At 37.2% G+C, this 24121-nt stretch overlaps 1 protein-coding gene across 1 annotated transcript in view; it reads right to left on the bottom strand.

The window, feature by feature from the left end:
- The window catches only part of ADAMTS2 (ADAM metallopeptidase with thrombospondin type 1 motif 2), a 256898-nt gene that overhangs the window by 55602 nt on the left and 177175 nt on the right, over nt 1-24121 (bottom strand). The window contains exons 5-8 of the mRNA XM_029283769.1: nt 20563-20646; nt 7277-7433; nt 4510-4615; nt 1197-1340 (exon numbers count right to left, since the gene is read on the bottom strand). Of these exons, the coding sequence (XP_029139602.1) occupies nt 1197-1340; nt 4510-4615; nt 7277-7433; nt 20563-20646 (491 nt within the window). The remainder of the gene's footprint in view (nt 1-1196; nt 1341-4509; nt 4616-7276; nt 7434-20562; nt 20647-24121) is intronic.

Here is a 24121-nt window from a genome sequence, read left to right as displayed (position 1 = left end):
ATGACCGCTACCCCCCCGCCCCTACCCCGGATCCTCGGCTGATGAAATGCCTGAAAACCTGGTGGGCAGATGTCTACAAGAGGTACTCCTCCTTCTGCGCCCAACCAGGTCTCAGTGATACCCGCCAGGTCCGCACCCCCCTCTAAAATAAGATCTTGTATGAGGGGGGCCTTGTTTACCACGGACCTGGCGTTGCATATATATAAGAGTGGGAAAAAATATATAAGAGTGGGAAAAAATAAACATAATGACAAAAGCTTAGTAAATGGAGCATATTTGATGCAACAGAAAGCCCTAATTATATTTTCACTTCAAAAATTATGCTAACATGTGTTATTTAACCAAGAGTTTAGTAACAAGGACCAATCCGCTTATCTAACAATATCAACTGCCTGAATCTTGGGGAAGTAAGTTCAAAAGTGACTCCTTAAAGTCACAGAAACAGAGATGGCAATTATAAGAATCCCAATTACCAGGGTTTATCCCTACTTCATCTTTGAAGGAAGGCACCATGCTGTCAGAGAGGCAACTTTTATTCATCAATGACCCTTTTCTTTGCCAATGTTCTTTTAAAAACATAAACCCCCAAACAGAGTTTTGTTATTTAATAAATATAACAAAAGGGACTGGAAGGATTTTACAAACGTGTATTTATTCCTATGTGTTTTAACTAATAAAAAATAAATAGGATAAAAAATTGATTAAAAAAAAACAGAACTGAGAAGAAGCTTATTATGAAAAAATAAAAGGTGTAACTGCTTACAAGGTCCTCAACCTTTTCGGCACCAAGGACAGGTTCTGTGGAGAAAGGTTTTTCATGGACCAGAGAGTGCGTGGTTTTGTGTGTTGCCTGCATCCCATGGATGGGGCTTTGCTTGTTTGTGTGGACTGGTTGCTGGTATGCCATGGACCGGGACCGCTCCATGGACCAAGGGTTGAGGACCCCTGCCTTAGTACATCCTTACAAAGCAATCCAATGAATATTTATTTAGAAGCAAATCTTACTTCGTTCAGAGCAAGTAAATGAGTCCAGGATAACAAGTTTCATTAGTTTTTGCTTAATTTTTTGACCCTAAAATGCTCCCCCTACCATTTTCTAGAAGAACAATTTTCTGATTCAGCATCAGGCTTTCTAGCTTATGAAATGTTTGCAACAGAAGTCTTGAGAACTGATCCTCCTCCATCGTTGTACTCACTGCAGGTATCGGTTCAGTTCCTGTTGACTGCAGCGAGACCAATGGAAGCGATGGAACGCGGCCTGGACCAGCGGTGCCATTATACTTCCCATCCGCACTTCATCCCCACATCGGTTCCCTTGACCATCATGTTCCATGCCTAATCTAGAAGAAGATGAGACAGAACAAAGGAGAGTGCTTTAAAAACAATGAATAAAAGCAGCTGTTTATTCCTCTTGCAATGCATTTATTCATAGTTAGTCTGACCTTCCCAAACTTGAACCACCCACTCATCCCCTGATTACTGTAGCCATCATAACTTCTGCTGTGGAGTCTTGTGAAGTCTGTACATGAGGACACTGGTGAAAAGTGGTTTAATTTACTTTGAGGTCAAAGGTGGGAGTTCCCACTGGTCTGCCATCCAAGTCTACATCTTGAATATTCGCTTCAATGGAATTATCATGTCCTGAAACAGTAAGGATGGTCGAAGATGTTCTTATTAAGATGCCTTCTAATGCCTCACTTACCCTTACTATTATCACCCAATCTACTCCACTACTGTTCTGCCTTTATAAAATATTGTAGTGTTAGTCTCTTCTCTTGCTTGTTGGGTAGCCTTAAAAAATACTCTGTTGGTCAGCTGGTTAAGATTGTAAGTGTAGCCCATCAGTGCTCTTATTATGCATCCCATAATCAGAGTGTGATTGCTTCAGCTGATAGTCATTCATGTATGGTGTGGAGGGGGCACTGTCTTATTTGACCAAGAACTTTATCTAATAATATGCCAACACTGCCTATTTTATTCCTTGTTGAGGAGCATGCCCTAAGACTTTAATGTAAATTCTAATGGCGACTTCTTAGGATAAATTCTTGCACTCTAATATTGCTGACACCTGTGACAACACAGGAAATGACATTTCCCTTTTGACCTTGTTTTGTTTACTTCACTTTTCAGACATAAATAATTACAAATGCCAGACAAGAAAGAGGACAAATCATGTACAGGTATAATCTTAAGAATCCTAATAAATCAGGATTTTTAAAAGGACAGGAAGCAATCAGTGCATAATATAAAAAAAAACAACATCTATCCACTAAATAGAATGTGTTGAGAGAAATATATTCTGGGAGTTTCCACCCTCTTGAAGGTTTTTCATCCAGGAAAATAAAAAGGAAATCCTAAAGTACAATAAAATCCTGCCTGAGAACTTCAGGTTCAAATTCTTAAGAATGGTGAGGATAAACGTTGGGCAAGTTAAGCAGTTTGGTAAGCTGTGACCACAAGTTCTTTCCATATCAAGCAAACAAAAAATAAAAATCTTGCAAAATGCATGATCCACCAGAGTGGGTCAATTCCTTACAGCTTAGTGTTTAATACCCCCCTCTTTTTTTGCATAGAGCACCTGGCACTTCACCACAAATTGGGGTTAATCTTATGAATACAAGTGCAGGCCTGTTCTAAAGACAACTTTCTGATCATCTCTGTCTACCCTTTAGATGAGGAGGGCACCAGTGTTTGGGGGAAGAAGCTTGGCAGTTTTACTAGTATCCTACCAGGCAGTCTACTTTCCTCCACCTGATTATCTTTAAACAAGGGAGGGAAATAAGGTGAGTCAGTGGCTCTCCTTTCTTCCCTCATTACTAGAAGAGAATTTCTGCAGCAAGGGTCAGTTTGTGGAGGCTTCCATCTCTATTTAGATCAGGGGTGTCAAACTCAATTTCATTGAGGGCCTCATCAGCATTGCGGTTGCCCTTGGGGGCCGGGTGGATGTGGCCAGGTTGGGTGTGGCCTACTGGGTGGGCACGGATGGAGTGGGTGGGCATGGCCAGCTCTACATCTTTCGCGTCAAGGGTGCCTGTGGGGGCCTGGGCAGGAGTGGGACAGATCTGAGGGTCTCTGGCAGAAGGGGGTGGGACCGGGGCAAGCGCCAAGGCATAGTCCATTTCTTCATTCTTCACAAAGGGTGACACCTCCCCAGCATGCACCCAAGGGGCAGGGCCAACACGGCAGGGGCTGGTCCCTCGCTGTTTCTAGACGGCCTTGTGGAGCTAAGACTGAATGCGTTTCAGCATAGATGGCCACCACAAAATTGTACATTGGCTCCCGGCCTTTGTGGGCTGCATCCGGCTCCCGGGCCTTGTGTTTGACATGTCTGATTTAGATCAATGTTTTTCAGATTTGACAACTCTTAAAGTTGGCTGGGGAATTCTGGGAGTTGAAGTCCACACCTCATAAGTTGTCAAATTTGAAAACACTGACTTAGATCCCCTTTTTCAAGAATTTTTTTTTTTTTTTTTAAAAAAGCTTGGGAGTCTTCACAGGGAAAGAGTATGCCTTGCTACAAATCTTCATCTTCCCAAACAGAAAACAAATGTCAGGAATATGATGGAGGGGGTGGACTCATTCCCGTCTTTTCTCCCTTGTGCACTGGTGACTCTGTGTCTTTCCGAGAAAGAGAAAAAAAAAATTACAACACATTTGTTCCAACAATGCAGGGTTTATCTCCACTCTCTTCCTTTCTCAATAATAAAATATTTTATGATGCTACTGTTGGCTAGAGAAGAATTCAAAACATGAAAAAGTCTGCAAAGGCTGGAGAGTTATTTTTATAGGACCGAGGGAAAGAGTTCCTTTCTTCATCTTCAGTGCACATGCATAGCATGCACCAAGGGAACCCTATCATCATCTTATCCATTTGGCTGGGCAAAGTTACTGAACTTCAGAGAGCAAATAATTTGCATCTAGATAAGAATCTATTCCTGTGAATATTAAATCTGATGTATAGACCTCTCCCTACCTCAGATATACTCAGAAGTAAGAAGAAGAGGAATAAGAGTTCTAAGCCCTATTCCAAACACAGACTATACTCCCGGGGATAATGGCCACAACCTGATTAGAGGTTATTTAAAAATCAATTTAGTGAAAATGTAATGTTATTAAAATGAACACATAAATAATGAAGAAGAAATGAAGAAAAATAGCAGATTATATTTTATGCCTAAATTATAACACAGTGAGGGCAGGAGTTATGGACTCTTTAAAACTGGGGGTTTTCAAACAAGGGAGAGATGGTCACCTGTTATAATTTAGTGAATTCCTGCACTGAGCAGGGGTTGGCCTTGATGACATTTAAGTTCCATTCCAATTCATATATTCTAAGATTCTGTGAATCATTTTTTTTCTTCCTGAAGACAACTCCTTGTATAAATGAAATAAACTAATCTGCAACTTTTGCTTGTAAGTTCTGACTCTCTCCACTGAAATGACTGAAATCATGTTCCACCAATCATATAACACGCAGGATCATGACAACTATATGGAAGCACTACTTACACATGTCCAGTTTCATGGGCTACAACAAATGCAGAGGAGAAGCCATCTTCATGATTAAGTGTACAGCTTCGAACTGGATGACACATGCCAGTAACTGGAGCATAGCCTATTAAGGAGGAGATAAGACTCTAATGAAGAAAAGAAAATTAAGCTCAAATAACTATTTAAAAGCACTAGTCTCCAGTGATCTTGCCACAGAAGTCTTACCTAAATAAAAAGAAAAGCAAAAGAGAAAATGAAATTCATTACAGTGAATGGATGCTGTGCTCTGAAATGGAGAAAAAACTCAGAAAGCTATACTTTTTAGAATATGAATAGATCAGATGAGCTTTTTATGAAAAATCTTTACCAAAGATATGTTTTAGAGAGAGTTTATATAAAACTATTTTACAGGAATATGGTAAAGCGACAAATATTTTAGGAAGAAATGTGTACAGTTGAAATATAATAGGAAATAAAATGCAATGGCTATAAAATGAGTGTGTACAAAACTGAACCTAATCAGAAATTAGGAATGTGCATCAGATATTCCCAAATCAAAACTCTTTGGGAGAAGTTCACTGCTGAAGGGAATCACGACCCTATTCAGAATAAACAGAATAGAGGGTTGTAACAGTGATACACAATGTCATAAAAAGTACTTTTAAAAAAAGCTTCACCATCCTAATATGGAAAATGCCAAAACATGCACAAAAAACAGAGTTTAGTGACTGATATTTTTTACCTACAGGGAAGACTTTTTTGGTTTTGGAATATTCTGTTCTCTGATCTCTTTAGTTCCTGCTTATCTGAGCAGGAATAATACTGAAGATCATCGATGGACTGAAGGAATCTCTGTGGCTAGAAAACCTTCCTAATCTGTTGTCCTTCCAACTAATCTACATTCTTCCAAAGAAATCTTATTCACTGAATAATAATCCAGTTCTTCACCTAAAGATGTGCATCTGTACAAAATTACTCATTACTATAATCCCAATCTTTTCTTCAGCAGTTACTTTATTACTATTATTATCATGATGACTGTTAATTTGCTTCCAACTCCAGCACTGTTCAGCAACTGGACTATATACCTTGCATTGTCCAAACAATCATCGTTATGTAAATTAGCAGAATGAAGCAAATTCCTGATTCTCAGGAATAAAATAAAATGTGTAGATGCTGCAGGCCTTTATGAGAATAGATTGATCTAATCATCCTTATGCAACTAAATTACAAAATCACTCCCAAGAAAACAAAAAACTTGTGAGTGAAATTAAATCTGAAGACCTTACAGTACTAAGTGAGTGCAACATGCATTCAGGGAAATGCACACAATTTTGAACACAACTTAGGTAACTGAAACAACAACAATAGAGAAAAGACAATATCCACATTTATTGGTGACTGGAAACTCTTATAGATTTTTTTTTTTGCATAAAAAGGAAAAGAAATGAACTTGTGATTAGATAGATTATATAAAGAAGAAAGTTTTAACTTTAGAGAATGAGGTTAAAATATAATTGTATTTATACAGTAGCTGTTGTGAAGAATCAGAAGCCTCCTCTTTATGCCTTTATATCTTTTTTAATATCTTGCTTTCCCCCCTATTTTTTTCCTTTGTTCTTACTGCACTTTTAGTTTTTCCTATTTTTTCTTTTTTATTCTTTCTGTTCAAATTTAGTTTGCAGTTGTTGTTCTTATTATTGTTCTTAAAACCTTTCCTGCAAATTAAGTATTTAAAAAAGATAACTGAAGTTGAAACAGCAGGTTGCCCAGCACTTAACTATGAATGAATTCCCTGGTAACTTTTAATCAACTGAGCCGACCATGAATTTAGCTGGAGAATAAAGGATTGAATTGTAGTTTTCAGTCATGGTGCTTTATTTCCTTTTTGTTTTTGTATTCCTTGACAAATATGTGGGCATCATAGCACTGCTAAAAAAAATCTTGTAAATGAAATATGTTCCGTTCAGAAATATATTTCAAGACATTACTATGCTTTCCAACTAAAACATTTAAGATCTGTGTGTCCCAAAGTAGTTGCACTGCATTTGGCAAGGCTGTTAACTTGCAAGATTACTTTGGCTTTGTTAAGAAGAAAAATGTTCAGAAATCCCTGAACATTGAAGAATAAATCTGAAACAACTTGACACAGGCCAATTACAGAGAAACAGATATGGGCTGAATATTCCTTCTAAGCCGGTGGGAGGGACACTTATTATCCTGCCTTCAAGTACTGTCTGAGCTGATAGATTAGTTAGTGGGCCTTCATAGAGTATTCACATAAGACACTCTTCTCCAATTTGTCATCTTTTGGATGCAGAAGTCAACTCCAAGAATTCCCCACTCAGCATGCTCTCTGGAAAAAATTGAGAAGGTGCCCATGTTAAGATGGCTGATGTAGGCAAACTATTCCTTATCTGTTTAAACTATCTTCTCCCTGAAAATGAAACCTAGGAAAGTGAGGCCATTTAAAAGATAAGATTATGTTGGTGACAGCCAATAGTATTTTAGCCTTCAAAGGTTTAAGCTGCTGGTGTGGAGAAGGGCAGACCATAGTCTGTCTCAGAGACTCCTTGCATGGCTCTTTGGCTAAATGGTGGGGAGGACTAGCACAGCAACTCCAGGGCCTCAGTGGGAGAATAATGGAGGCCTGCATAGGTTCTATAGAATGTCAATTGTCCATCTGTGCTCAATAGCAAAGTATCAATCATTGAGATTTGTTTTTCACTGAATGGCCTGGTTAACAGTACAAGTTAGATGGGGTAATTGATAGCAGAGAGCTCACCTTGCATTCCAGAAGGTCCAAAGTCCTGCCTTGTGAGAAAAATTGCATGATCATGATATTCTGCATGTCCAGTATCAGGTTTTTGTTGTAGGTAAGCCCAACGACACACATTCTCTAAACTTTGAGAAGGATTGCCAATCTCAATTAAACTCATGGACTAGAAAGAAAAAAAAGGAAAAAAAAAGAAAAGAAAAGAGAAAAGAAGAGAAGTTATATTGATTTTAACTAACTTCTTCAGTAAAGCACAGATGATTCAAATTTGTTCCAACACAGAGATGCTATCCTGTTATGGTAATACTGCATCCAGACTGAGATACCTGGTGGGTACAAATAATTTGTTATTCTCTGAATGAGGAATTCCACAGGAAATAGAATTACAGCTGATATTAAACAAATGAAAATTTATTTTTCAACTCAGTTCTATACTGATGTAAGAATTCCAGTTCTATAGCATCACCAGAATTATATATACAGTATATACAGTATATAAAAATACTTAGCAGTATTTTTTTTTTAAAAAAAACTGCTCTGAAACAACATAAATATAGGGCATATTACGTACATTTTGCTTTTTTAAAAATAATCATGTCAGAGACAAAGACCAGCTTCTTAGTCAGAGTTTATGTTCTGACATGCTTAGCACAGCAAAAAATTATGCTGCATACATACCACATCAATTGCTAAAGGCATATTTTATTCTTTACATCTTTAAAATTTGGGAGGGGGAAGGACTGCTGTTTTGGTGTATCTTTTTGAAAGAACAGTTTATAAATAAGACTTGTATCATGACTTTTAGTACAATTGATGTAGCAGGCAGGCCTCAATTGTCTATTACTATATGAATAGCTGTTCTAAACCAATTAGGCAAAAGAACATAACTTGTGTTTTCCAGCTCACCTATCAAAATGGAAGAATAATTCTGCCATAATTATTTCCTCCCTTCTTATCTACCCTAATTTAATCTATGTAGTCATATGGAAATGAACACAATAAAAATTATATAAAATACCTAGTTTGCCCTTAATATATTACTAGTTGAGGAAACTGCTACAAGGACTATAGTAGTAGGAGTAATGGCAGTTTCACAAAAGAAGCAGTATTTCCTGTTTGAAAGATGACATTTGCATGGATAGATTATTAACCTGAAAATCCAAACTGATCAAAACTTCTTGTAATAAGTTGAAACAGCTCTATGTTCTTCTGCAATCTATGATTGAGGACAAGTTACATGCTCAAATGTTGGAGCACAACTCTAAGGAGAAAGATCATATGTTTTATTGAAATAATAATTGTTGGGTTCCATCTTACAGAAAAGAGGAGCAGAATACAATTGATGTGTAAGTTCTTCCTAGGAATTTTGAATTGTGAAGCTGGAAAATCCTGGTCTTTGATTTGCTGTTAAGATGCTGAAACCATAGGAAGGAAACCAGATTATTCTTTGTCAATGTAAGCCAACCATTTTTTTTTGAAGCACCAGCACTGGAAATAGCCACTGGATCTTCATACCAAGGAGTGGAATCTTAATGGGATTAGGCCAGGGGTCTTCAAACATGGCCCTTTTATGACTTGTGGACTTCAACTCCCAGAATTCCTCAGCCAGGCATGCTGGCTGAGGAATTCTGGGAGTTGAAGTCCACAAGTCATAAAAGGGCAAAGTTTGAAGGCCCCTGGATTAGGCTATGGCACCTCTGCAGTTTTGCTGAGTGACTACTGCTTTTCTCTCAATCAAGTCTACCTGAGCCAATTGCATGGGCTGAACCTCCATTTGTCAATTTCATCCTGTTTGTATTGAGATAATTAATATTTATATTTGTCACAAAAGGCTTAAAGGAGCTTTGTTACAGGCAGGAATATGCACTGCCTAGTTGATGTAATCAAGTTCAGCTTCCTTTTTTTTTTGTTTTTTTTGTTTTTGTTCAAGCTTCAGAAATTTTTCTGTGACTCAGAAGTGACAGACACAAAACTGACCCAAATGCAATAGAAAGCCTTCTCTGCAGTGTGAGAATGGAATTCTCTGTCAAGAAAGATTTATTTATGGCATTCTAAAAATGTTACATTTTTAATATCCATATTGGCTTGGAAGAAATTAAAATGAATGAATAAAAAAGAACCAAACCAAATAAACAATAAGCAAGCAAACCCCCCTCCTTATTGCTTATTAAAGGCATTTTTTGGTCAAATGGATGTTTTTGTTTTTTTAATGTGGACTGACTCTGATTATTTTAAGCTATTTTGGTTTCCTATAGCAGTCTATCATGTTATTACATTTTGGATTTTCGATATATTTAAAAATGGCATTATAAGTTGCATACTGACCTATTCACTTTCAATTGTGTATCTACCTGTTTAAAGTAAAACTATACATTTCACTTTCGTAGTTAACTGTAGAGAAGAGGGGAAAAAATGAGAACTGATCTAAAGTTGGCAGACAGTAATAATTTAACACTTGTGAATTCTTGTGATACCGAAAGCTCTATCACATGGTCTGGAAACATATCACCTTATGTAATTGATTACAAAAACCCTTACACAATAAAGCTAAGAGCTGTTTTCTATGGCCACAAAACATAATCAATTCCATTTCCAAGTTGTCTGAATGTAGAAGAAAAACTTCCCTATATGTTCTTGGATCAGGTGCAGAAGGCAGTTCTTCTTCCTCATCAGTGACTGGCTGCAGCTGCATGCTTTCCCCACCTGAAGCCTCAGGGCTGTCCTGCTGCAGCTGCGCTTCAGCCAAATCACTCTCAGGGGGCTGGATATCCAGTTTCTCTCCCATTAATCTCCCCTCCTCACTTGGTCTCGCAGTCCTTTGACATTGTGTGAAATATCTAGCAAAAATCATACTGTTGCATGGAGGTGCAGGGTGGGGTGGGGAAACATGATAGAAAAGAAGGTAATCAATTAAATAGTTGACATCCTAACTGGCATGTACTGTATATCTCATTCATCCCCTCATTGTAATGGACATAATAGTGCTAATGTCTGTATTTTGGAGGCAAAGATTGGGGGTGGGAGGCTGAGGAGATAGGCTCATGTACTAGGTTTATTGTTTGAGATATCTTCCGGAAATAAGCATGAGCAACGATCTTTGATTAATTTTCAGGTACATACTCCTCATGGCGTCACGCAATCTACCTAGCATTTGCTGCAAATCATTTAAGTTCTCAGCTACCAAAAAGGTAATATCTGTATTCAAAACTGTACATATATCCATTAGCCCCATTATCCAAATTCTTAAATTCATCAAAAGCATTCCTTGTATGTACCCATACAAGCATTACACAACAAATAAGGAGACATCATGTACTGTTATCTCACTTCCCCCTTAGTACTGATTTGTTTACTCAGTTGTCCATTTATTCGCACATGTACTTTACTTCCATGTTATGGAATTAACTTGGCATTAAGCAACCAACCTCTACATTGGAGCAGAGTTCTGTCTGGCTTCCTGTGTGTATACATTTTACCCAGTGATGGGATTCAAATATGTGAACAACCGGTTCTCTATGTGGATGCCACTTCCGGAAGTCCATTCTGGGCCTGGGCAACAAAAAATTAGCTACCGGTTCTGCCAAAGTGGTGCGAACCGGCTGAATCCCACCATTGCATTAACTCCTGTAGCCTTTTAATTTGATAATGACCATAGTGCTGATCTATTTTCAGTACTAGAGGTTATTGTAGGTAAGGAATATCTTCTAAGAATTTCTACTTCATGAAATTCCAGATTATCCTTTCCATCTTTGTTTCATCTCCTTTTGAATCAGTTACTATCAATGCACTGGCATCCTTTAGCATACAGTAAGTTTGAAACCTCCTTCTGAGTTGGAGATCTTCAAAATTGGAGATCTTTTGGAAGACTTCTCTTGTTTTTCCATTTTTGTTTCCATCTTTGGTGTCTACAGATGTTGTTATAATACTACATTTTGTCTTTTCTAGCAACTGTTAGTGCATTAGGCTAGAAAAGTAAGAGACTGAGTTCTAGTCCCATCTTGGATTAGGGCCAGTCACTTTCTGTCAGCCCATGGAAGGAAGCAACCACTTCTGAAAAACCTTGCCAAGAAAACTGCAAGGACTTGTCCAGGCAGTCCCCAAGAATCAGACATGATTGTACAGAGGGAAAACAAAACATTTTGGAATACATGCAGTGCACTGACACATAGTCAAGACTACTGACACCCTCCTCCCCCCCCCCCAAAAAAAAACACAACAACAACAGAGGATGAAGGGATAAGGTATATATTTTCAAGTAGATTTTCAAGATTTTGGAATAATCTTCCAGAAAACAAAATAACCAAATATACTCTATCCAAGAATTAGCCAGCACACTTAATCACTATTTGTAGTAGGTTTAACTAGTGGAACTTGTTTAACTAGTGGAACTTAAATGGCTCTTCCTTTGTGTGTGCGTGTGTGTGTGCGCTAGACTTAGTAAAAGAATGCAGAAAGCAGACAATTTACAGGGATGTCTGCAAAACTGTACATTTCAGAGTTACAAGCTGAAAAAAAAAATGAATACAAAATCTACAGTCAAAGAAAACCAGGCAAATGAAAGGAATCTAACATTCACTCTTGCTTTTTCAAAAATTATGTCATATTCCCAGAAGAACAAATATTTACTACTACAAAACTTACTACACATGGAATGTTATAACTGAATGCCTAATAGTGGCATCTGCTACCTTCCATAACTTTTTTTAAAAAAATGAGAACGCTAACCTTCTGCCTATGAAAACCATATTATTAGGACATATGTCTGATAAGAACAGATACTACACTTGATTTTACCCAAAAGTAGAGATTTCAAAACAACCATTATGGTACATATGACTTATGTCCTTTTATGGCATCTGCTTCAAAGTAATTCTACAACTAAAGTAAAAAAAATCATTGATTTGCTTCAACATTTCAGATCAAACCATTGAAATGGGTCAACTGGATCTGATCAGCCATTCGGGCCTAATGCAAATTGGGGAAATTGGCACTGGCACATGTTGAAAATCCCCTTTTAATGCCTAAATCAATGTGGCATGGCCACTTCAAATCAAAAGTTTCAAACAGAACGGGAAGAGAAGATCAACCAAATCGGTTTGGAAGTGAAGCATCTTCAATGGCCTACCCAGCATGGCTGGCTCAGGAATTCTGGGAGTTGAAGTCCACAAGTCATAAAAGAGCCAAGGTTGCCTACCCCTGGCCTACACAGTCCTATAATTTAAATATAAGGATTTAGCAGTGAAACATGAAGGATACCAATATACTTTAAAATGTATTTTATTCTACTTTACAATATGAATTTCCTATTGTCATGCATGTTCTGGATCTGAAAATATGGTCTTATTGAGAATCATGTCTCTTTTGATGTCACAGATTTTAAAAGAAAAAGTAAACTACACAAAGTAAACTACACAATTATGATTCATAGCTTTGTATCAAGTAACAATAGAAATAAATAGGTAGGTCTAGAACTATATGTTTTCCATAACAAATAACTTTCAGATGTTATAAGTGTAAAGCTGGAGCATATAATTTTTTTCCCAAAAACTTTTTCTAAAGCTAAAAGTTACAGTTGTTTTTTACTGGTGTAGTTTGCCAAGAGCAACACCCCCAGAATTAATGAGAGGGAAACTAGGATGAAAAGTAAATTTGATTAAGTTTACATTTACAGCTCATTCAAACCAAATAATAAAATTTCAGTCATGCATGTAACACTTTCCTCCTTTTATATTGAAATTATAATTTGATAACAGATTATTCTTATTTGATGTAAGGAAGGATCCTGTGACAAAATGGTGTAGCCATCTTACATGAACTCCCAGACAGACAAGCTCTGTTTGAAAGTGATAATAAATTCATGCCTGAGAAATAACTTGGAGTGAAATAGACATTATATTCTAGTACATCAAATCTGAACAGTTATTGATGGAATTGTTAGCACTCTGTGCTGTTGTTACCAATTACTGCAGAGGAAGGATTTCAGATAAAATGAAAACATGCCTCTGAGTGACTAACACATTTCTGATATACCTAGAGCAGGGGTGTCAAACTCAATTTCATTGAGGGCCGCATCAGCATTGCGATTGCCCTCGGGGGGGGTACTGGGTGGGCATGGATGGAGTGGGTGTGGCCTACTGGGTGGGCATGGCCAGCTCTATATCGTTCGCATCAAGGGTGCCTGTGGGGGCCTGGGCAGGAGTGGGACAGATCTGAGGGTCTGTGGCAGAAGGGGGTGGGACCGGGGCAAGCGCCAAGGCATGGTCCATTTCTTCATTCCCCACAAAGGGTGACACCTCCCCAGCATGCACCAGGGGGCGGGGCTGGTTCCTCGTTGTTTCCAGACGGCCTTGTGGAGCTAAGACTGAATGCATTTCAGCATAGATGGCCATCATCAAATTGTACATTGGCTCCCGGCCGGCCTAGCCCAGGGCCAAGGCAGCGGGAGCTGTTCCCTCACTGTTTCCAGGATGGCTTCGCGGACCACATGAAACCACTTCGCGGGCCGCATCCAGCCCCCGGGCCTTGTGTTTGACATGTCTGACCTAGAGAAACTATAACATAAACAAATCTGTATAGATCCACACATTTTAACAGGATCACATCCCTCTTTGCGCTCCAAGAGTTTCTTAAAATTAATAAAAATGTCTATTATGATACAAAATTAATCATTATGATCAGGCTGAAAGGAATGAGAAAGTGAAACAAAACAACATGGATACTATGCAGGAAAACTAATCACTTTTAAAATGTAGTAGCATACATTTTAACATTTATTTGCTTATGTAGGCTGTGCCACCTGCTCTGATTGGCACCCAACTCTTAGGGTCTCAGAATTAGTAAAATAATAGCTTAAATAGATAAAGTGGGATTTTGAGCGATGACAGGTAAAGTGACACAGACAGAATACAGATGAGTGTCTCCATCTATAGTAAACATATTTCAAATGGAATGCTTGGTTGTTGCTTAATATGTCCCGAAGTTCATAGAAAAGGGGGAGGAAAAAACGGAGAAGCAATGGTGAACCAATCAATTTGGCACAAGTAGATTTGTCCAATCTATTATGCCTTGCTAAGAGAAGATTTGCCCATGGGTTTGGCAATGCTGCTTGATTTATAAATTGCTTGGAGAAACAGCTGCAGCATCGGAGTTAACAAAAACTCTGCCAAACATGCTGTGGTGACCTCCAGCTTAGATTACAGTACTTTGGGTTGGCCTGCCTTTAAAATCTAGCAAAAACTTCCACCAGATCTTGATTGCTGTGGTCAGACAGTTGACAAAAATAACTAAAGAATCATGTTATGCCAGTCTTTAAGAAAATGTATTGATCTGTAACAGAGATTTTGGACATTCGGAAATGGTTGCCTAAAGGAACACATTCTCTTATCTCAATGATCGCTAACTTGAAACATCTGTTTCAAAATTCATAAAACCCACTAAAATATAATGCAAAGTTAGCAAGAGAAGACCTTTTGAAATCGCTTTCAGTTAAATGCGCTGCTATCATTTTGGGGGAAAAAAATGTTTAGAAAAATTCGTCTCTCCCGCTCTCCTCCTTTCCTGAGTTGAGTTATCTTTGTACTGGTGGAAAAAATTGCTTTCAAGTGTCTGTTCTATTTATTATGTTTAATGGTACTTTTAAGGTTGTTCTTTTAATGTGGTTGGATTGTATCATTTTATGGATTTTGTTCATGAACCATTTAAGGGAGTATTGCTAAAAAGCTGGTCAAGTAGGAATTCGTACTTTGCTGAGTGTTTCTGTTCATAATTCCAGGCAATCATGCCCCTTTTGAAGGAGGCTCCATTTCTGTTCTCTACCTTTTTTCTCTCACCTCCTTTATAGTCAATGCTTCATGTTCAAACTATATTTAGTCCTCAATGAGTTGATCTGCGTCACTTCCCTTTTTCCCCTAAATCTATTTGCAGAAATGCTTTTGAGCTTAAGTTTACTGATGCTGTTTCTGAATTTATTTATTTATTTGCTTGCTTGCTTGTTTGTTTGTTTGTTTATAAGATTTATATGGCAGCAACTCTATGGCTAGCAAAATTTTGATTAACCAGTCAGTTTATTCAGAAGGAAATGCCTTTAAAGATGTTCCTCTCCTTTCACCTTTAAAAGCAGATGCCTTCCCATAACTATTGTCTTTTTCTGTATTAATTTGAATAAAGAATAAAAGAATACAAACAATAACCCCCACCCCACCCCCAGCGACAAGAAGCAATCAAATGAGCCACTTGATGGGCTCCATCCCACTCTGGGTTCCCCAAGTCTGTTGGCAAAAACCAGGTCTTCAGGGTCTTATGAAAGAGTGTCAAAGTGGGGGCCATTGATGACACTGCTTGGCTAAATAAAGAGATTAGATTTACTGATAGACAAGAGTACGAACAGATTATTCAGTATTGGTTAACATCAGAAAATAAATTAAATAAATATTTTATGGGATGGATGCTGCACTGGTTAATCAAAAGGCCGAGAAGCAATATTTTTATTGAAGCTTGAAAAAGGAAACTTTCAACAGACATCCATTAGATGGTGCTCCAGTTGTAACTTCAGACAATTCTACACATCTATACCTACTGGGGATGAAATGGTTATCTTGTTAGATTTATAAATGGACATTGCAAAGTTAACAAATTTAAAAGTAACACAGCATGCATGTATGAGGCAATCTGAAGTACTGTATGTTCATTTGCTGTCAAAAGTGACTGCAACCAAAAACGCATTTCAAAATATTTTCCTTCAAACTATTTACTTAGATTAGATTATTTCCCGCTGTCATATGAGCTAGGCAAGTTATTGTTAAAGGGGGGAGAGGGGGAGAAAAACAAGAAAAGAAAAACAATTATTGGTACCATGGTAACAGAATCAACAATACCAACATCAACAAACTCAATGAGCAAATTGGCATTTTGCTTTCAAAGCACTGTGAGCAATATCTCATGGCAATGTTTTATTAGATTTTTCTCTCTAATAACATATATGCGTAGGAGAAATAGTACATCCAGAGTAAATATAAGCCAAAGAAACATCTGAAAAGAAATATGTAATTTAGATTTTTGTTTTTTAAAAAATGGCTTGTTCCCTGTTTCATAAAATCTGAAAGTAATTATATAGAATGGAAGTAAAAAGAAGTAATAGAGAAAACTATAAGAATAATATTTTACTTCCCATCAGTAATATTCACTCAACGTTTGTGATTCTAATTGCAATTACTAAATGTAGTTATTTATTCCTTTATGTCCAGAATCCTTTATAGATTAGAGGTCATAGCCTGCATAAAATACCATGAGCCACACTTTACATAAAAGTGGGTTTTGATTGCAGTTGGAATATCCAAATCAAAATTGTCCAAACATACCAATTCTATTTTTATTCTCAGTAAGGAATGCTATTATTTTGATATGGATATAGCTAACGCTGGTCACCTAGTGGATACCTTCTCTATCTTACTAAAAAGTATGATGTAAAAACTTCGATTGATGGGACACTACAGAAAATGTGATTGGATCATATAGATATTCAAGAATGCATGGGAATAACTGTTCTATGAGTCTCTGCCTGCTTTAAATACATGGTTTAAACAGATGTCTACTAAAATGTCTACATGCAGAGTAATAAACATAAAAGCATGATTGATCTAAGAGTTCACAGCCACTCACAACATTCCCATCTCTAAGGCCTACTGAAAAAGCCAGTTTTCACTGACTTATTTAAATCCAAAGTAGGGGCCATCTCAATCTTCTGGGGAATGCTATTCCAAAGAAAGGGGGCAACTGAAAAAAACTATCTCCAATCCTGAGGATGGCTACCTTATGCCAAACCAATCTTATTTCATTCTTTGACAGAGTGACTAAATAAGTAGACCAGCAAAATGCTGTGGACATAGTATTCTTTCTCAATAACATTGAGGGGAAAAAAACAAGAAATCCAGGAAGAAACCAGCATGGCTGCACAAAGATCTCACTAACAAACTAAAAGACAAAAAGGACAAACACAAAAAATGGAAAGAGGGGCGCATAACCAAGGCCAGAGCATGCAGCCAGAGCATGCAAAGAAGAAGTCAGGAAAGCAAAGGCTCAGTACGAACAAAGACTCACAATGGAAATCAAGGACGATAAAGAAAGTTTCTTCCAGCATATTAACAACAAGAAAAAGTCAAGGAAACTGTAGGCCCACTAAAGAGAGAAGATGGTAAGAAAATTACAGACAACAGGGAGAAAGCAGAGCTGCTTAACTTATACTTTGCATCAGTCTTCACACAAAAAGAAACCATAGCCCAACACACCCCAAAAAAAACCCACTGCAAAAGACATACTAGAAACAAAAAACAAAATAAGCAAGAAAATGATAAGAGAACACCTATCCAATCTTGATGAATACAAATCACCAGGACCCGACAGATTACATCCCAGAGTTCTGAAAGAGCTGGTAGATGTTATCTCAGAATCATTACACCCACATCTTTCACAAACCCTGGAGCACCGGGGAAGTACCTGAGGATTGGAAAAGGGCTGATGTGGTCCCCATCTTCAAGAAAGGGGAAAAAAGGATCCAGGAAACTACAGACCAATCAGTTTAACATCAATACCTGGGAAGATCCTAGAAAAGATAATCAAAAAACAGATCCGCGAACAACTAGAAGCAAACTAAGTCATAATTAACAGCCAGCATGGGTTTATTAAAAACAGATCATGCCAAACCAATCTGATCTCATTCTTCAATAAAGTAACTAAACTAGTAGACCAACGAAACACAGTGGACGTAGTATACCTAGATTTCAGTAAGGCATTTGACAAAATAAATCACAACCTATTCCTCGATAAGCTAGAAAAAGGTGGAATAGACAACATCACCACCAGATGGATCTGTAACTGGCTGACAAATCATACTCAATGAGTAGTCCTCAATAGCACTACATGTGGCACTACATCCACATGGAGAGAAGTAACCAGTGGGGTATCACAAGGATCCGTGTTAGGGCCAATATTCTTCAATATCTTCATAAATGACTTAGATGAGGGAATTAAAGGGGAACTCATCAAATTTGCAGTCAATCCAATATTCACAAAAATTCATACATACATACATGATAAAAATAATTCAAGTGAATAAATGGGTTCACCTTGCTAGAATCTTTACTGAACATCAGAAAATGGATGGATTTTAAGATACGTTAATACTGGTAGAATGGCAGTAGATAATATTTGGATAAAGAATTAATACTTGTGAAAAGAAAATGACTGTATATAAGAATGTTTCTGTCCATTCCATTGTATGGAAGTGAGAGTTGAATATGCAGGAGAAATAAGCTGAACAAAATGGGAACGGGTTACGTAAGATGTATGTGGTGTAAAACAAACAAAAAATAGCAACAAATGTGAATAGATGCTGAACATATGTGGACTGAAGGAAATGACAGGAAAAGAATGAGCTAGATGGAGTATGTCTAGTGTAATAAGGCTATTTCTAGTCTAATAAAAGAGGGAATAAAAGAAGGACTAGCAATGACATGATAGCAGTCTTCTGATATTTGAGGGGCTGCTACAAAGAAGAGGAAGTCAACCTGTTCTCCAAAGCACCTGAGGACAGGACAAGAGGCAATGGGGGAAACTAATCAAGGAGAGAAGCAACCTAGAAATAAGAAGAAATTTCCTGGCAGAACAATCAATCAGTGGAACAGTTGTGGCTGCTCCATCACTGGAGGTTTTAAGAAGAGATTGGACAGCCATTTATCTGAAATGTTAAGCAGGGGGTTGGACTAGAAGACATCCAAGGTCCCTTCCAACTCTGTTACTCTATTATTCTGGAATTGGTGAGATCCTTAGAGAGGGACAAGAAGTTTAAAGAAAAAAACTCACCATACGGTATGAATTAACATATGGGTGTGATGTAAGTAAGATTTGTTTAGAGGAATAGAATGCTATGGGGAGTTACAGCTAATGGAGTATGTACAATATGGTTTTAACTATGTTTCCTTTTCTTTTTCTAATCTCATTCTTTTTGTTGTCTTACTCAGTTTCTGTGTTCTGTAAACATTTACTCCAAAAGAGAATAGCACATTATATATTATATATTTTCTTGAAACAATTCAGTTAAAGAGGGCTAGGAAAAGTTTTTGAAACTTTTCAAAATTATGTTAAAAATAACATAACGTAAAGCTTCCTTATTTGGAACTCTATAGAAATCTCAAAATTTGGTTTGGCAAAATATCCTGAGATATACAATGTGAATTATGAAGAATGGCTCAATGAGAATACATATAAAATTTTGTGAGGGGTTTAGGAGATTGAAACGAATCTCTTTTCATGATCTCTGTGAACTGAAGCTACCATTTAAGACTAAAACTGATCAGATTATTCCCAGAGATTAATGGAGAGAGAAAGCTGGTGAACCGTTGAAAACTTAGAAAGTCATTTTGATTTTCCAGGGTCTTAAATTTTAATTTGCTGCTTAATTCAAAGTATTCCATAGTCAAGGAAAACTTATACAAAGTTTGCATTATCTTGCAATAGTACAGATAACTATAAAGCCTTGAGAATGGAATACATCTGCTTAATATTTATATAATAAACTTGTAGTCTAGATAACACAAGTTCCTAACTTGTCAGCTTATTATTAAGTATACACTGGATGTATGCAACTGATTTTTAGAAGCATTAAGACAAGTAGCAAGCACATTTGGTTTACTTTCAACTTACTGAATATTTTCAAAAGGCCATTATTAATAATGCTAGGAATTGGGCTTAATTAACATGCACTTTGTCCATTTTCTTTGTCATAAACATTTCAAGGAATGATGTTTGATAAAATGCCTAGCTTGAATTAACTGACAATTATTTATTGTGTTGAAAGCTAATTTACTGCATTAACAAATTCCCTAAGCATAGAGAAACTAGTTGCTATGCAACTATGGAATGTCTTGGTTGTGTTGAACAATATATGTGATATATTCTACTTAAATTAATAATGAGCATCACTGCCATCATCATCCTGAAAAGTGATACAATTGGCAATGGTTCTTTTGGTCACTTGAGGCTGAAAAAAAGTAAAAAGCAAATGGTGGCCAGAAGTTGTTGGAAACTTGTCATCCCCCTGGAAGACACTCCAGAAGTTTTTTGGGAAGTCTTCTCTGGCCTTCTGGATTGGGAAGCTCATGAAAGCATCATTTTCCAAACTACTGTCTACTCACAGATTGTTTCATTACACTATCAGACATAGTCTTATATGAAGAAAACCATGCAAATGACAAAAATATGTATCAATCACTGTTTAAAATTGGTACTAAAATTATACTTACTTTTGCATAGCTCAGCAGGACGATTCTTACCAAGACAACATTAATATGGGCACCTAAAGACTCATCATGATAGATTTCATTAACCTACAACAGAACATGAAAGTATCCATGTAACATGACAATAGTGTGGATAAAGCCACATGTTAAAAACTTTTAATTCAAAATCTACTTAATAATAGCATATTTACTTAACAATCAAGCTGCAACATTGCATTAAATTAAAACCCTGGAAATAAAATGCTAGCTGTGACATTTTGAAATATTGTTTTATTTCCCCGATACCAGAGAAGAACATTAAGGATCATTGCTAAGGCAGAAAAGAAAAAAACACATTTGTTATGCTTAGGTTATACAGTAATTTGTTAAGAAAATTTTCCTACTCAATTAGTTTTTGGGATGAACAGTGGTACAAAACTATAAAAAGGTGATGGTGGTGGGTAAGACTCACCTGCCTCATAAGGTTATGGATTGTAAGGACATTGTACCTTATCAAGTTTCTGAATACTTGGAGGTCTCTGTCCTCAATGGTATAAGAGCAGGGTCATGAACCAGCCATTTTTGCCTAGTACCAGCTTCCTTAAAAGACTCAGATTGAATGGGTGCCTTTGCCTCTCATCCTACAGAGTTTTAGCCTCACATGCATACTATGAAATGCTTGAATAAACCCAGAAGTATGCTTTATCTTAGTGAACAAAGAGATCGTCCATTCTGTGACTCTCATGCTTTTGTTAGCATGGCTGTGAAATTTGTTTGTTACTTTTTAAGGTGAGAATTACGTATCTCTGAGAACTACCAAGTCTTCACAAATCCCTTCCCCACAAACAAGACTCCGTATAATATTGGAAAATGATGTATACCTTGATTGATTGATTGATTAATTGATTGATTATGTGCCATCAAATCAGTGCAGGCTCTTATTGGCTCCATAGATAGATTTTTTTCTAAGAAATCCCTAAAATGTCTTTTAGGTCTCCCAACAGTACACTAATCAATACTGTAACTGGGTCCATCCAATTTGTGCTGATCATCATCTTCTCCTTCTTTCCTCCTTTTCTCAGTATTACTGCCTTCTCTAGAGACCTAGGTCTTTGCAAAATGCATCCAAGTAGATAAAACTCACATTTGCACCTCAAGTGAGAACTCTGGATTGATTTGTTTGATGATCCATTGGTTTATTTATTTTGACTATATACAGTATTCTCAGAAGTCTTCTCTAACATCAAAATTCAAAAGCATAAATACTCTTCCTATCCAGCTTCTTCAAAGTCCAACTTTCACTTCCATAGATTGTCACAGGGAATACCATAGGTTGCACTATTCTGACACATCATGATATCTGAATATATTTTCCAAGGACTTCATGACTACTCAACCAAGTGGTAGCCATGGCCTGGGGCATATTTCTTGACTGCTTGCTTCCTTATTGCTGATGGTCGATTCTAAAAGGCAGAAGCTATCCACCTATTTGATTATCAGTTCTAAATATGTAGAAATAAAGGTGGGTTTATGTAGCTGTCCTTAGGGATTTGATTATCCACACTGCAGGAGCAACGATCAAGTTGAAAGAGTTAAAGGTAAAGTGAGACAACAGAAGAATACTGTGTGCAATGTTACAGCTCCAAGCTGGAGGTTCAAATTATACAGTTAGGGAGATCAATTCTGCAGGCCAAAGTTATGCAGTGCAAAAGCAACATTAGAGAATAGGGAATAAATCAGATAACAGGTAATAAGCTTTGAGGTAAAACTCAGTTCAAGGATACTGAAAAAATAGATAACAATGTTTAAATAAATCATGTCTCGGTGCAAAGTACAAATTAAACATAGTTTATGGTTGGTTGTAAATGCAAGAGTCTTGGAATTGACCTAAAAATATGGAGAGTTTCCATTAGATTGTCCTTGAATAACATACTGGTCTTAGATACATGAGATATGGCTACTAGATAAATTAATCTGGGTAAAAAGAAAAAGTCCATTTCCTGCTAGACTGAGAATAACATTATGTAACAAGAATTTTTGTCCAGAAACTTTGAACATTTTCTCCACAGGGATTCCAGAAGCAAACCCATTTACAATAAACAGAAATGATTGGAAAAATTCTTTTTTCCCCTGCTTCTACATGTGTATGTCTGTATGTATGCGTATATGCTTGCATTTTTCAGCTGAAGGTTTGTTCCAGAATTCCCCATGCTTACTAATAATCCTTTGTATCTCCCCTTTCTGAATCTGATGCCCTCTGGCTGTGTTAAAGTACAAATCAGTAAATTTACATATCATTTTGCAAATATATGGTGTTCATTAAAATAGAATGATATGTGTTTTTCCAAGGGGAGCATAATTACCATGTTGATTTAAACACCTTTAATACTTATTTAATCTCTCCTGAGAATTAAGAAAGCTGAAATTCTTTGAGGATGACTGTGGATTTCTAGACAGATAATCCTCAATAGGTTTAGCAATCTACAACTCCCCAGATACTGCAGAAGAAACATGATTGCAGTTAAAATGGGAAAGATGGGATTGCATTATCATTATCATTACCTGCTCAAACATGCCTGAACCTATGCTCCATGGGCAAGTTCCAGCATTCCCCTCAAGGTGGGCTATAAAGTACAACTTTTCATCTCTGATTCACCAATGAATTCATTAACATACAGGCAGAAAACAGAGGCAAGTCAATTAAAAGTACTTTAAAGCAGTCTGGATCCTGACTGTGGATCATATGAATGTCTTATTAGAGTATTTGCCGTCTTGCCTGGCATTGTCTGCCAACAGGATCCCCAGTTCTTTCAGAAAGACTCTTCTTAATAATATCTATTTAAAACTTTTTTTGGGGGGAAAGTTGGCATCCAAACCTTCAACCCTCTGCATGCAACCCCATACACTCTGCTATCCATTTGTAAGTGATGGGAGCAAAGGAGAGCTAATCCATATCTGAGAACCCCATTTCTCTTGGGGGAGAACATTGGCTTTGCAGGTTCGATCCCCATCATCTCCAGTTAAAGAAAGCAATGAGAAAAAGTTGGGCTTCAGGCTCTGGAGAGCCCTGGACAATCTGGAAGGACAACTGGGCTAGTTTGACCTAACAGAAGGCCAGATCTATTTCATTTCTGTTTTCAGTTGGAAGGTAGACTGCAGGAAGGGCATGGAAGGACATAATAGTTCTCAGCAGAAATCACTGTACAATATACGTAAGTCTCAAAAATCTCAGTGGACTACATTACTTTTGCTTTCATGAGTGTTCTGTAAACATTCTAACAAATCATCCTATCGGCTGCTAATCAAACTTTTTTTTTTTTTTTTTAAACATAAACTAGATGCCTTGGCAAAAGTAGCTAGTTTGGAATTCTTTGTCTCCTCTTTGACAGCAACATTGGCTGTCAGAGGCTACAGACTCTCTTCTGGATTCATGACCAATTTATAATTTATTGAATTCCTCCCTAAGGCTACTTGGCCTTCTCAACTTTTGCTTATGAGCTACAACACCCAAAAAAAATAATCCCTAAAATATGTATAAACACTGTTTCCATCAGCCTCCACTGCAGTCTCCATATAATGTAAT

Source organism: Protobothrops mucrosquamatus, unplaced genomic scaffold (genome assembly GCF_001527695.2).
Source record: "Protobothrops mucrosquamatus isolate PMUCROS unplaced genomic scaffold, P.Mucros_1.0 scaffold222, whole genome shotgun sequence".
Classification (NCBI taxonomy): domain Eukaryota; kingdom Metazoa; phylum Chordata; class Lepidosauria; order Squamata; family Viperidae; genus Protobothrops; species Protobothrops mucrosquamatus.
This window is presented reverse-complemented; position numbering and strand designations above follow the sequence as displayed.